This window comes from Malania oleifera, chromosome 11 (assembly GCF_029873635.1).
Source record: "Malania oleifera isolate guangnan ecotype guangnan chromosome 11, ASM2987363v1, whole genome shotgun sequence".
Lineage (NCBI taxonomy): Eukaryota > Viridiplantae > Streptophyta > Magnoliopsida > Santalales > Ximeniaceae > Malania > Malania oleifera.
In genome coordinates this window covers 57,682,031-57,695,240 of record NC_080427.1, presented here as the reverse complement: position 1 = coordinate 57,695,240, position 13,210 = coordinate 57,682,031, and the positions used below count along the sequence as shown (strand labels likewise).

General features: G+C 37.1%; 1 protein-coding gene across 2 annotated transcripts; it reads right to left on the bottom strand.

Moving 5' to 3' along the window:
* Positions 1-282: 282 nt before the first annotated feature.
* Positions 283-12,838, bottom strand: LOC131168037 (uncharacterized). Of its 2 annotated transcripts, XM_058127208.1 has the most exons (7): positions 12,677-12,765; positions 12,506-12,601; positions 9,261-9,548; positions 9,036-9,142; positions 8,762-8,894; positions 8,433-8,627; positions 283-973 (listed from the first exon to the last, which is right to left on the bottom strand). In XM_058127208.1, the coding sequence occupies exons 3-7, from the start codon at positions 9,528-9,530 to the stop codon at positions 698-700; spliced, it is 981 nt and encodes a 326-aa protein (XP_057983191.1). In that variant the 5' UTR covers positions 9,531-9,548; positions 12,506-12,601; positions 12,677-12,765; the 3' UTR covers positions 283-697. The 2 variants fall into 2 exon arrangements, with proteins under 2 accessions (XP_057983191.1, XP_057983190.1); XM_058127207.1 differs by having other exon boundaries at positions 12,506-12,838.
* Positions 12,839-13,210: the final 372 nt, after the last annotated feature.

Below are 13,210 nucleotides of genomic sequence, written 5' to 3'. Positions count from 1 at the left end.
ACCAATTTCCTTGCTAAGCAAACAGAATATTTTATAAATTTCCAAAATAAAAACCATTATATATATATATATATATATATATATATATATATATATATGCATTTCTCTAATACCAAATGCAGCCTTTAAAGCTTCAATAATCTAATAAAACAGTACCCCATGTGTTGGTAAATTAAGTCTGCAATCTGCACCAACCAGATAGTCGAAACATACAAATATTGAGAATGAGGAAGATGAAATGATGCAGATATTCAATACCCAGCCCATAAGTAATTCGGCCTCTAAAATAAACTTGATCATTTGAATTGTGCTTAACAAGTAACAATATACCTTTTAAGTCCCAGTCTTCCAACACTTGTCATCAGTTGCAAGCATGAGTACAAAAGATTGGAACAAGGAAAATGAACAATACAACAAATCATCCATCATTCAGGAAATGAAGGCTAGCAGTAAAACAATATGTATATATATGGTAAAAATTCTAGCTCTGACTCCAGAGACATGCTTCAACCATATTTCCAAACATGTCAGCATTTCACAGGATTTACAAGGATGTGAACCAAACTAAAACCTCTGGAGCGCGCAGTGCAGTTGCCAAGGGCACCACAAGGTTCCTCCCCAAAATTCGGTACAGAAACATGATAAGCAGTAAGAGACGATACTCATTGAAAACAATCTATCTTGTATATACCTCATGTCATGAACCCAATAGTAGACCTTCTCGAGCAATGCCGGTCACACGAAGGACTGCTTGTGCACTTAAAGGAGAGAGTTTTGATTGACAGAAGTGCTCCCAAGAACCCACTCCCGGAGTATCAGATACCATGGGAACATGAGACGTTTCATATACAAATTGCAGCTCCAAAAGAAGGGTCCGAGCAGCCTCCCTAGACTCAGGAAGCTGGTCGCTGAGCTGAGATGCTGCTACTTGGATTAATTGGTCGATTCCATAAGCTTTTATTCCTTCCACTCCCTGCGGATCATATAAAAAGCAAAACTCATAATGAACAAATTGAAAATTAATAGAAAATTGAATCAAGTGAATAAATAAATACACAGTTAACAGGTCAAGAATATAAAATTCTTTTTAAAAAATAATAATTACCAAATATAAAATAAAATGTACTAGTCTATTACTTTAAATGAAAAAATATTTTTAAAAATAACGAATGTAAATCTCTTGTACAGCTCTACCTTCTTCTCACATATTGATAGTCTGATATATACCTGCTAGCATACCACAGATTTTTGTTCAAGTTTTTATTTTCTTTTTTTTTTTTTTTTTTTTTTACCCTATTGGTTTTGGGGTTGGGGGAAGTCTAGATTTCCCAATTGGGCTTACCAAGAGTTTTAATCATCTAATAACTAAAAAGGACTAAAATTTGATCACTGGAACTCACCACTGAGAAAAATAAATAAATATAAAAGGGACACTCAAAAAAATTGACAAATTTAAAAACATTTAACACTGCAACTTTCTAAGGATATTTCCCTCAATCATACAAAATGAAATAAAAGGACTCATGTAGCAAATCCCACCAAGTGGGAGTTCAGGCTTCATGGTTTCATTGTGGCAACCAACAAGGTGGATGTTTTAAAATCAAAGCTTCAAAAACTTTTTGATGGTCAACCACCAATGGAGAATTTTAGATGTTTATTTGGTAGCTAGGTATTAGAGTTGTTAATTTGTTAATTGTTAGTTTAGTTGTTAATTTGTTAGTTGTTAGTTTAGTTATTAATTCAGTTGTATTTTTCATTTTATATACTAGTATAAATGCCACTGTAAAGATAACATTTTGTAATCAATTCCGGAATAATACAATTTTATTTATTTTAACATGGTATCAAAGCATTTTCTTCCTCTCTCTCTCTCAGTTTCAAGAAAACTTGAGTTCTTCCGCTGTTCCCTGCACGAGTTCCACTTGCAGTCTCGCCTCTCAGAGCACTCTCCGCTCCGCTCTGACGCTCTCTTAATGCTTTACGATCTCTTCCCACTGCAATCCCCCATGTTCGCCATGTCCGCGGCTCCAGATTCCATCGATGTCGTCGCCACTGGCGGTGACTACTTCAAGTTCAGCTTCCAGCGTTCGAAGAGCAAGTAAACCATTCTTGCAATCAAGATTCATGGGTTCCCGTTCACAATCAGGATCACTCCTCACGTCAAAGCCTTTGAAGCTTCTTGATGATGCCTCTAAAACCGGGTTCTTGGAACCCCAGTTCGTCGTTCTCGTGATGGGCAGTCACCGCGGCTCTGTCGCAGATGGTTGCCTCTGAAACCGGATTATCAAAACGACAGTTCACCCGGAGTGGTGGATTCCTTACTGCTTTGTTGTTCTAGAGGTGCCAAAGAGTCGGATGGGTGAGGCGTTCAGTATTTTGCGAGATTTGAAATTGCCCGTCTCAATGATCTTCTATTCTTGTTTTCTTTGTTTTGGCATTTCTCATTTCGTTTTCACTTCTTTGGTTTCCTCTTCCCCCTTCCAACTAGCATATTCATTTCTGCTCTCTCTCTCTCTCTCTCTGCAATGCGCATGGCAAAGCCCTAATTCCCACATTCATAATCATTGTTCCTTTAATCCGGCGTAAACTAAGTGCACCCCCATTCCTTCTTTTCTTCGTTCGCAAGTCATCTTGATCTCGCTACGGAGCCCTCTAGCATTGTTTTCTCAAGTGTTTAATGTGTGCCTTCTGTGTGTGATTTCCCTCATTAAAAGGTTTTCAGGAGTCCCTATCTTATAGTAAGCAAGGCATAACAGAATATGCGTAACAGCTGGTTCTTTTTTATGGATCTTGATGGTGGGTCTCCATACATTGTTCCCACGGATCCCCTCAATTCATATGGAATCGGGAGTCGTTTATTTTCCCATTTTGCTTCATTTGCTGACAATTCTATCTACCAGTCTCAATACCTACATGTCCCTGGAAGTGTGGCTCTTCAAGAAGCTTTTAACTGCATTTCCAAGCTTGCTGGTGCTTTAGTTTTTTTAGGTTCTCTAGTAGTTCAAATTACAATACTGGTCAGAAATTGTCAAGAAATTCACTTGGTTCAAAACCTAAGTTGTAAAGCCTCTACCCAAGTTAAGCCGATCAGTTCTTCGCCGCCTGAATCTCGCCTCTTCAGTCTGGGTGTTGCAAGCCTCCAATAGTTTGTGGATATACTTTCGTGAACCCAATTACATGGGTGAATCCAATGAACCAAGCATCGGCTTCTTGGTCTTGTTCAGGTTTTTCTTTGAAGTCTGGATGGAATTTTGTTTTATCTCTGATTGTTAATCTATCAATTGAGCAAAGATGTTGTTTGTTGTTATTAGTTAAAAAAAAAAAAAAAAATGTGGCAATTGGAATTCTGAATAGGTCTTCAGGAAATTCCTTCCATATCTATTGTTCTATTATCTCAGTTAAAGCACTGATTCCCAGTAATTTTACTCGATTTCTTGCAAGAAGGACATCAATGTCAAGATTCTCTCGCGAACTCGGGCTTACCAGATGCTTCTCCGGCTCCGGTGTCCTTATTCCGGCACCCATGTTAGAATGCAGCTCAGTACCTTTGTTTTTCTTTAATTTTTTTTTGTTGCAAAAATTGCCAGTCAGGAGTTTCGCACTTCAAAGTGACTTCGCAGCTCTCCACTCTCATCTCTGGTTTGATCTGCTAGTCCATGTCGTCGTCTCCGTCTCGTCTCCGGCTCACTCGTATTGGGTCTGATCTGCTGGTCAGCCATTCCCGCTCCGGCTATGCCGTGTTTCGTCACTCCTTCTCAAAGACAATTGATCTCTTGGAGTTTCTTGATTTTTGAAGAAAATTTTTACAGGATTTTCCTTTGTTTTTGGCCATATTTTTTATCTTCACTTCGCAGCAATTTTTTTCTTTGCTGGCACGTCACACCTGCTCTAGACATCAGCATCCTCTCCTACGGATCATCTCCGCCGTTGCCTTCTTTGCTGCTGCCATGCTTCTCATCAATGGAAGTTTTTTTTAACTCCAAGATGGAGATGTTAAATCATTATTCATGATCTCCATCTTGAGGGTGTGTATTAGAGTTGTTAATTTGTTAATTGTTAGTTTAGTTGTTAATCTGTTAGTGGTTAGTTTAGTTATTAATTCAGTTGTATTTTTCATTTTATATACTAGTATAAATACCACTGTAAAGATAACATTTTGCAATCAATTCTAGAATAATACAATTTTATTTATTTTAACACTAGGACTTTTATTTTAGGTTGTGATATTTCTGATTATTTTAGAAGTTTGGCTAATTTAGGTTTATTTTGTGTATTTAAGTACTTTGGGGTTATTTTTTAATTCTTGTTTTATTAGGGTTTTAATGTAACCATGTGTCAGTAGTAGTAGTGGCATGAGTGCTGGACATACAAGTTGATGTATATTCTCATTTTAAAATCAGAACTGCTGCAGGTTCACTCTCTCTCTCTCTCTCTCTCTCCAGGATTCCTCCTTATCTTCTTCTTCCTTCTTCTTCTTTCTTCATCTTCTTCTTGCTCTCTCATCCCTGTTATGTCCTGCCTCTGTTCTGACTTTCTCCTCCTCCTCCTCCTCCTCCTCTTCTTCTTCTTCTTCTTCTTCTTCTTCTTCTTCTTCTAATTCTCTCAATTCTCTCTCTATATCTAAATTCTCACTTGTCCTACATCAAATTGGCATCAGAGCAAATCACAATCTCCATGCAGCCAGTCAAGGTTCAGAAATTGCAAGCACTGTTCGCCTGCAACTTTTCCAGAAAATTACAGTTTTGCCACTGGTTTGAAACCTCAACTCCCAGCAAGAATTTCTCAACACCTCCTACGCTATCACAGACACCACCGAAAAACACCTCCCTGCAATTTCACCTGCAACCAAGGGGCAAGGGCCTGCGCACCACTTAAAGGTGTTACAGCTGACCCCTTCTGAAAGCTAAAAGATCTGGCAGTATTCACTCAACACCACCACCACTATTCAAGTACCCAACAGTTGATCTGCCACCAACCAGAGTTTCATCACCAGAGGAGCCATGCCAGCAGCACACGCACCCCACACACCGGTGACCTACGACTGAGAAACTACCAGGGTCTTCTCCTGCTTTCAAACTAGCAAGAAATTGTTTCCAGCCACAATAAATTGGGTTTTCCTTGAGATTTTGAAGCATGATTTAGAAGAAATTCAAGTGTTAGCCTGTGAAACATGTTTGGAGGATAATTTCAGCACCAACAATGCATTTAGACCTCATTTGCTGCATTTTGTGAGCTTTTATTTTCAAACTTGGGAAAATGGGAAGTTAGCTTGAGATATTGGACTGCCAACACAAATTTTTCAGAGTTTTGACAGCTTTCCAGCATTCAGATTGAGGCCCAACCTGTGTTTCAAGATTTACTGCAACAATTTAGTTGTCCTTTGCTAGATTTTGATCTTGGTTTGAAGAAATCCATATTCCATTGTTTAATACATATTTTTCGAGGATAAGTTCAGCCTGCCAACACTCTCATCCAAGTTTACAAGTGGAGTTTTCTTGGAGGATATGTGAGAAATTGAAGTGAAATATTTGATGAATTACTCAAAATTACAAAGTCAAAGCAAGGTCCTTTTGGTAACATTGTATGAACTTACACTACTTGGGCTCCAAAAAAATTGATTTAAATGTTGCTTATCTATTTGGTACTTGTCTGAACTTGCATCGGTCCATATTACTCTCCAGTTGGCGAAAAAAAAATGAGTCAGTTCTGTATATGCAGTTCCTACCTAGTTGGCAATTTTCAAAAATTTCTGGACCAACAGTATAGTATTAGACAAATTTCTTAGTGTCACCAATAAATACCTGAAATTTAGAGACAGAAATAAATGATTGCTGCGGCTCCCCCATGAACCAATTAGGTGCAATCGATCTCCACTTCCTGAATGGATCAATTATTTATGGATGGGTTCGATACAATACAAAACACCCATGTTATTTGCTGTAGGGTCCATCTTTTTGTTCATCATAGGAGGACTCACTGGAATAGTCCCGGCAAATTCTGGGCTAGACATTGCTCTACATGATACTTATCATGCGGTTGCACATTTCCATTATGAACTGACTTACTGGCATAGAAGGACTGACTTCATGGGCTTAGCGCTTACGTTGGAGATAGGAACGGTTCAAGCCCGCTTGCTCGCGAGAGGGATGAGTCAGATGCTCGAGTGAGAAGTTCAAGTTCCGCTTTTCCGAATAAGGAACCTAAAATGTTAATTTTGTCCTAGAAGGGGTTGAGGGATGAAATCAGAAGGTATATAATGTTTGACAATGTCCCACTATTCTATCTGAGGCTTACCATACGGCTTTGGAAGCCGAGAAATTTTTCCAGCTAACAACCCATAACCCACTTCCTATTTTCAAGAATTTCATCAGTCAAGAATAGCTTCTCAATGATCACAAGGTAGTCCTAGGCCCACCCAAGATGTTCAAGAGAAAACTCAACTAGTTGACAACTAGTTGAGGATCTCAAAAGTACCCATCCAAATTGTTGCATAATAGAATATCATGATTACATAAATGATTTGCATATAACTAGTGGACAGTTTTTTATTCTTCTGTGGATGTGAGTCATGAATCTTCTCAAAATGAGGTTGTAGACTTGTTTTTAGTGACCCTAAGCACTGTTGGAGGATCTAGACCTTAGATGGACCTTGATTTGTCACCAAACTTGGTTGTTGAGACTTGCAATGAACAGCAAGATGAATTGCCAATTACTAGGAGTCTAGGACTGATATATTTGTCAATGACCTTGCTCTTCAACCTCAATATTCCATTTCTCACCCAAAGAGTGAGGAACATTATCTGATCCAGAGTTTGTTGAAAATTCTTTAACCATAGAACCTATTTTTGAAAGTCCCCTTGAGATTATTTCTCCTCAACTCAAAAAAATTGTGCCTCCATACCTCTCATCTTCTCCCTCTACATTTTCCTTAACCAAATCCAGTGAAACATTGTCCATCATTATAGAATGTGGACCAAATGTATATTTGCTTGAGCTGCCAGTAGATTTGGAAATTAAATTGATTTTGTTTGGAGGGCTTGTTACTTTATCAGAGGGCATTTGTAGCCTTCTATGCTACTTGCAGTTGGAGGATCTTCTAGATAGTCTCCAAGGTTGATTGATAATGCAATGCAGACCATGCCTCCCCTTGATTTGCCTACATGTTTGACTTCGTTCCCACATGTGGAGTTAAAGCTACTATGCCATTACAAAACTTGAAGTCGAGTTTTCTCTAACAAGGGGAGTTTGATGGAGAACTTTAGATGTTTATTTGGTAGCTAGGACTTCTATTTTAGGTCGGTTTTATCTAAATATGTGTTGGCAGTAGTAGTGGTATAACTGCTGGACATGCAAGTTGACGTACGGTTATCATTTTGAAATCAGAACCGCTGCGTTCCCCCCCTCCCCTTTCTCCTGCAGGATTCCTACTTATCTTTTTCTTCTTCTTCCTTTCTGTTTCCTCTTCCTTTTTCTTTCTTCTTCTTCTTCTTCTTCTTCTTCTTCCTCTCCCATCTCTGTTATGTTTTGCCTCTATTCTGACTTTCTCTTCTTCTCCTCCTCCTGCTGCTGCTGCTACTGCTAGATTTTCTCAATTCTCTCTCTATATCTAAATTCTCTCACTTGTCCAACATCACTTATACTAAAATGAATTTCCAGCTCCACTGGAAAAAGTTTACATGTAAGAAAAAAATGAGACCTGAATCTTATAACATTTTTCCCTTTTAGAAAACTAAGGACTGACGACTCTATGCAGGGCTCTTGCATGGTCAAGAAAAAACCAAGGTTTGAGAAACTGTTCAACTTCATAAAAGATAGCATAGCTTCATGTTAAAATTGTAATGATTAACGTATCAGATTACAATGATAATACATCCAAAATCAGCAGGAAAAAAAAAATTAAAAGATTCAGGAAGCAGATAGGTAAATTTTGAAACCTATATAATGGCAAAAAGTAATTCAAAGTGCAAGTAAAATGAACTCATAACAATGAATCCTTTGCTGAAATCAAATAAAAAACATTACAGACATTGATGATAATTTAGGTCAGAGTCGGTGAGGCAAGGTTCAAAAGGATGTCTGAAAAACAAGGAAACAAAATAATCCATGTTATATGCACTAGCAAATGTTAGATCTCATTTGAGTATTTCCCCAAGGATCTATGAAGTTCCTCGTGAGCAAAACAGTTCCCAAAACATTTTATTTCCCTTTTCTCTTGTTCTTTCTGAGAACCCAGTCAAGTATGAACTATGAAAGACAAGAACTAACAGCAGATCAGCCAAAAAAAAGGTGAATGTTGGTGGTTAGAAGGAAATATAAATTCAAAAATGTTTCTCTCTATCGCTCCAAAGAGGAAAAAAAATACCAGTCTGAGATAGGTAAGTTCCACTAATCAAACATAATATCAAGAAGCATAACTAATTCCTATTTCATACCAGCCGTGGCACACTTCGGCAAAAGCACATGGATGCCTTCGCTCGAATTCTAGGATTCTTATTCTTAAGATATGGTTGCAGTTTTGGTAACAACAAAATGGGGGAAACCCAAGTAGTCATTGCCAGCAGAGCTCTCTCAGCTGCCTCGCATACAAATCGCTTATCTTGTGAAGACTTGAGAAGAAGCTGCACAAGCTGGACCCAAGAAATTGATTCAGGTGTAAGGACGAGAATGATTCACAAAAGAGTAAGGAAATTAAAACAACAGCTCAAGTTAAATAATTTTTTTTGGAAACAAACTAAATTTATTTAAAGAAAAAAAATGTTACCATTGGGTCAAGAAAATCAATTATATGATCACTATATGCATTGAAAAGATCTGCCGATGTCATAATTGCAGTTTTACAAACGGCACTTCTTGGATTCTTCAGTGACTTCACAATAAGCAAGATCACATCCCCCCTGTTCGGCATAATGATATCAATGAATGGCACTTTCTCAAGGATAGAAACGAAAGGATCAACCCATCAAATCAGAACAAAGAAAATCAGTATCAAACAGTTGTTTTTACTCGGATTATCAATGCAAGAATTTGGGACTTACAGCATATCACGTATTGCTTCCTTGTGAAATATTGATAATCTGCGGACATTATTCAGAGCTTCACACACCAAGACCCAGTCTTTAGAGTCCAGTCCAGCCAAGAGTGTCTAATACAAGAAACAAGAATGCATGCATGTCATATCAACAGTTGAGCACAGAAGAGCCGATATATTTAACACTTTTATGCCAAGCACCATGAGAAGAAATCAAAAAATTCTGAAATACCTTTAGACTTGTAGCCACATCCTCTAGATCAATCAAGTTCTCAGATTCAATATATTCTACTTCTGCATTTCCTATATCAACTCCAGAATTCACAATTCCATGTCCATTGTTATGAGTTGAAACTGACATGGCGGAGTTCTTCCCCTGCCACTCTTTAAAAGTTTCATTCTTACTCCCAATGGGAGGCTTAGCACTCTCCTCACTGGAGCTCTCATTCTTCCTTTCAGACTCAGGTAACATATTAAGATCCTTGAGAGCTTTATCCGACATCACTATGGAGCTAAAAATCTGAAGCCAAGGTAAAAAAAAAAAAATTAATAATAATAATCAACTCACAGTATCCAAGAAACATATGAATGGACAATCAAACTCATCAAAGCAAGTACTCCGCAACTAACAAAATGATTTAGTATCATAGAATACAGATTCAGTTCAATCTTGATATCCCTCATACAACTGGCATTGATAAAAGCAACATCAGCCTCTCCTTCCCAAAGTGCTGCCTCAAAACAATACATCCAGCACACGAAATAAGATAGCTTGCTGGATTTCTTAAATTCATGCACTTATGGGAGCATAAACCAGACTAGTTTGACCTCTTGCACAGTATGAGACAGCATAAAACTATCTATTCACACGTCTTTCCTCCCTACTGGCTAATGATTTTGAGTCGCACCTCTTAATAAAAAAGAAAAGAAAAAGAAAATATGTCACCAAGGGTGGGCAAGGAAAACCGAAAAACTGAACCAAACCGCAAAACGGAACTAAACTTTACCGAAAAATTGGTTAACCATTGTTTTGGTTCAGTTTAGGTTTGGAATTTTTAATTTTTTCAGTTATCAGTTCGGTTTTGGTTCAGCCCATTCAAACCACAATTGACCGAACCAAACCAATATACTATAAATATACATAAAAAAATGCATATTATATATAATATCATATAAAATTTTAATAATTTAAATTTAAAAAAATTGTAATAATCTAATATTCATGCTTAAATTTGTATTTTAAATATTTTAAATTTACATGTTGATTATTATGAAAGAAAAAAATATAATTTTTAGTGACTGTAAAATTTTTAATTATACTTAACGGTTTGGTTCGTTTAACCATTGGATATAACCGAATTTCAGTTAACCGTTTAAATGGTTTGGTTTCAGTTTGCCTTTTCTATCAAACTGAAACTTCAATTCGGTTAATGGTTCGGAGTTAATGGTTCAATTAACCAAACCATGCCCACCCCTAGATGTCACCAGTCTAATACGTACAAGTTCCTAATTGTAGTTATTAAAAGTATAGAGGCTAAAAACATTTTTTCTTAATAATACAAGGACAAACTTATGATTTCATTCAAAGTAGTTAAGTACACAGAATATAATAATCAATCAGGTAGGAAAAAATTAAACTTGAATTGCTTACTAGCTGCATGTTTGATGATCAATAATTACTTGCATCACATTCTCACAATAGAAAGCACATTCAATACCAATACATATGATAGTTCTCCAGTTTTGACAAAATATTAGTAAATTCCAAAAATACATAAATTCAAATTCCTATCAAGGGCATTTAATCTTCTCAATACATATATCCTCACAGTATAGAAACTTGTAACCAATTTCAAGCCAAAACAATATGTGTTAAAAAATGACAAAATGCAGAAGACTCTGTAGCACTTCTTTTAATAAGTTTGCAGCAGAGTTTTAAATAATTTTCTGAACCAAAATTTAGCTTATTTAACAATCATCGCTTGAATTAAGAAAAATCAAATTCTAACTAAACCCATATCCATCTCCCAAAGAAACAATTTTAGCATTGTTATCAGGCAATGAAGAGAAAGTTCATAATTTCCTGCAGATGTAATGGTAATTCAGGTAATATTCTACAAACCAAAAAGTGTTTGACCTATAAATGCATAAATGCATCTTACATGTAAGTGCACTAGTGAGGAGGTGTGTGCACACCCACACACACACAGTCTTCCATGTGTATTATTATTGCCCTCCATTCCTAATTCATTTTCCATCCAAGGAGAGCTTTTATTGTTGGATCCTTCCAGGCTACTCTAGACCAACTACCAGAAGGTCCAGAACAGATAAGCATTACCAAAAAATCAAAGTAAAAAACATTATGTCAAATTCAACCAGCTTAATTTGAATTAATTTTCCCTTCATGCAACCACAGTGCAGCCATCTACAGCAGCAGCTTGTTATATGGTGACAAAATTTGCCATTATAAACTAACAGTGTTTGGATGTCAATAACTCCTTTCTCTTAAAAATATGATTCGTACACAATTGCTCTTTTTTTCCCTTGTCATTCAGGAATTTAGACAATTGCCTACGCTGCAATAGTTACAAATAAAAGGAACTCAACACAGAAGTAGAAGTTGAGCTAATCTTCCTTTTCTGATCTAGTGGTGCCTGCTAAGACACCCATGCACTATGATGATATTATCTACTAAATTATACTCCTAACTCAAACATTCTTCCTAGTTCTCTCCAAAAATTAAACGAAACAAACCAGGTTGGCTTGCCACCCCCTTTTGTCAATGTAGAGCTAGCATAGTAGTCTCAACAATCAAACTTGGTGCTAGCCCAGCACCTCACAATATCATGCACTCTAGCCTAGCCTCTTTTTCTTCCCATTGTATAAGCCAAACGAGTGATATTACTATATAATTAATCACACTTTAATGTAAATCAAACACTTTAGCAAATGACAATATTACACAGTAAATAACAATATCACAGAATCTACTCCCAAAGCTCAAAACCGATTTAAATTTCATAAAACAAAATGATACAAAAGATCTGAGCATCAAATAACAAATTTTAAATATATATATGTCGCAGAAGCAGAAAGTGGAACTCATAAAACAGCAAGATCTTGTCCCTTTTGGTAAAGAACCATCGGTACATCGATAAAGACAAATTCAACAGTTATGAGATAGTTAAGCAGGAACTGGGGCACCCTCAGTCCAAGGGCCTTGGGTCACAGTGTTGACCGCACAGCTAATAATGAAACATCAATACATTGATCAACCAAGATCTTGCCTGCACTGCACTAAACAAGAACGTAATTTCTTCCAATCAAACTGTAGATTTCAATTTGATTTCTCGCACTCATTGACAAATTTAAGTCCGTGTAAAGCTCAATCAATAATTAAAGAATCAATTACATGAAATAAAACACAAATTGATTCTCATATAGAGAGAAGAAGAAGAAGAAGAAGAGAAAGAGTACCACAAATAGAAGACGGAGTGATCTGCAATACAGTAATGCAAATATGCTCCGAGTCCTCTCGGCCCCTCTCTCAGAAAATAGGCCCGACGAGAGAATCTAGAGATAGAGAACTAGAGAGATAAACCACGATTTGTAAGAGAGAGAGAGAGAGAGAGAGAGAGAGAGAGTAACCGGCGAGGGAGATGGGCAAATGCGACGCCGCTTCGTTGGCGACCCGACCTTGGCCGGCAGGCACGAAGGGTAGCACGCGAGGGGCTAGCGAGAGAAATAAATCTTGCGACCGACCCTCCGTAATGCACCCTGGTCTAGAAGGAAATATCAGAAATGCCACTGTTTGGACACTGTATGTGCGCTGAAACTTTCAGATTTGGAGCTGACGCGCCACCCCGAGACAATGATATTTTGAAATGATACTTTATCATTTGAGAAGGATTATTTTAATTAATTAATTAATATGGTTGGGTTGGGACGTGCTGCGATAATCCAAGTGATTATTTGTCTCGTATCTGTGAGCCAGCGTGGCCATCCGGTTATTACAATTACTAGCATTTTTTATTAATTGGGTTTCCTCAGGTATCTTTGGACTTTGTCTCCTGTACCTATCTAGACTACAATTAAACACAAGAGTGGATTCTACATTCTATTATCATAAAAATAGTCATATCTTAAGAAATTTTTTATTGTCTCATGTGTAGATTACTACTC